Source organism: Gaeumannomyces tritici, assembly GCF_000145635.1.
Source record: "Gaeumannomyces tritici R3-111a-1 unplaced genomic scaffold supercont2.5, whole genome shotgun sequence".
In the NCBI taxonomy this organism is placed as follows: Eukaryota; Fungi; Ascomycota; class Sordariomycetes; order Magnaporthales; family Magnaporthaceae; genus Gaeumannomyces; species Gaeumannomyces tritici.
Window position 1 is genome coordinate 2,623,519 of NW_008804549.1, and position 1,719 is coordinate 2,625,237.

Consider the following 1,719-nt stretch of genomic DNA (forward strand, 5'->3'; position numbering starts at 1 on the left):
GACCTTGCACTTTAAATCCTTTTTTTTTAAAGCATATTAACCGGAATAGCCTTATACCGTGCTTATCCCTTTTGCTTGCAACAATTATAAGCCCGGCAACTTTTAAACCCTTTAACGTAAAGTAAAAGGCTTAGCAATACGGATTTATTCCTTTTTTATTACTTTTATTAAATCGTTCCTAAACGCGCTTTTCCAAGCGCATTTATCCTCCTTTTTTTTTCCGCGATTTTTTTACGGAAAGATTTTTACGCTTTTAAAATTTCCTTTAACAAAGTTTTTTTTGCCAAAGCAAATTTTGTTGTTAATTCCGAACGTTGCTAAAAACCTTTATTAAATTTTACTTTTTTAATTTTTACGTTTTTACGCTTTTAAAGCTTTTAACCCCTTATTTTTTACCGCTTTACTTTTACGAATTTCCGGTTGCTATTAATTATAAGTGGTACGAATAACGACCTTTTCGTAATAGCGTTATTTAAAAATTAAAAGCAATGGCTTACGTAATTTACGGCGCTTCGTTAAAACGCATTAATTTTAAAAATTTGGAATTAAATTAACCTTAATTTAAAGTTCCCGGACAACGTACAGGCCAACGAAACCCTAAATTTCGATTTTTTTGCAATAAAGGCCCGGGCTAAATACGTTAAAAATTATAAATTTAAGCGTTTGGCTTAACAAACGATCCTTTTAACCGAAAAAAAAAGGTTCGTTTAAAAGCTTGGCAAGGCAAAAGTAAAGCCACGCGAAAATTTAATTCCGAGCTTTCCCAAGCCCTTTCGGTTTTTACCGAAAGTAATTTTAAAGCCAAGCATAAAAAAGCGTTTAAAACAAAGGATACCGCAAGCAAAACCGCTTCGAAAAAAATTACAACCCTTTTTAAATGGATTAATTTTTTCGTGGATTTTGTCGCGCTTGCAAACGCGCAGCTAAAAGTTTAAGCCAATAATTACGTTACTTTTCGTAGCATTATTATTTGCTTAAAAGCGTTTTACGCTTTCATTTCCATAATGGAAATTTAAATAATTTTTTAAAAATACCGCAATACGCTTAAAAAAACCGCTAATATTATAAATATTAACCAATGGTTTTTAAAGTTTTAGGCAATTTTTATTTAAGCCAAAATTAAAAACGTTTTTAAAGTATAAAGCTTTACGCCCATGTTTAACTTTTTTAAGCATATAAAACGCTTTAACCCTTTTTAAACAAAGCGTTACCGTTAAAAAATAGCTACGGGCAATTTTACGGAAAAAATGAATACTTTGGTTACCAAATTTTTAACGATCCTTTTTTAGCATTGCATTAATAATTTGGGCACCAAAAAAAAGCTTGCGTTTTTAACTTTCGAAAGCGCATTTGGGAATAAAAACGAAAAAGCTAAAAGCATTTAGCAAAATAACGCGATAACGTACAAATGCCCGGCTTGCATTTAAAACCATTTTTAAAAGCTAAAGGATTGCTAAAAGCTTGTTTACGTGCTTACCGGCGATTTCGAACGCTTTCGCAACAAGTTAAGCAACGAAAAATGCAAAAAAATTAAATTTTTTTTGGAAAAAAACCGCTAAAAGTTATTTAAAAAATCCTTTTTTTTTAAAAACAAATTTAAAAATTCCGTTTAAAAAAAACAAGCCGAAAGCGCGTTAAATTTCGATTCCTAAGCTTTAAAAAAAAAGTGGGATTTAAACGCGGCCGTGCTTAAAATGCCTTTATTTTAAAGCGTTTTTT

At 30.8% G+C, this 1,719-nt stretch overlaps 1 protein-coding gene across 1 annotated transcript in view; it reads right to left on the reverse strand.

The window, feature by feature from the left end:
• The window catches only part of GGTG_09883 (hypothetical protein), a gene marked incomplete at both ends in the record, with an annotated part of 1,907 nt that extends 751 nt beyond the window's left edge, over positions 1–1,156 (reverse strand). Inside the window, 6 exons of the mRNA XM_009227742.1 lie at positions 4–109; positions 250–317; positions 584–631; positions 785–923; positions 990–1,056; positions 1,128–1,156. Of these exons, the coding sequence (XP_009226006.1) occupies positions 4–109; positions 250–317; positions 584–631; positions 785–923; positions 990–1,056; positions 1,128–1,156 (457 nt within the window). The remainder of the gene's footprint in view (positions 1–3; positions 110–249; positions 318–583; positions 632–784; positions 924–989; positions 1,057–1,127) is intronic.
• Between the last annotated feature and the right edge of the window lie 563 nt (positions 1,157–1,719).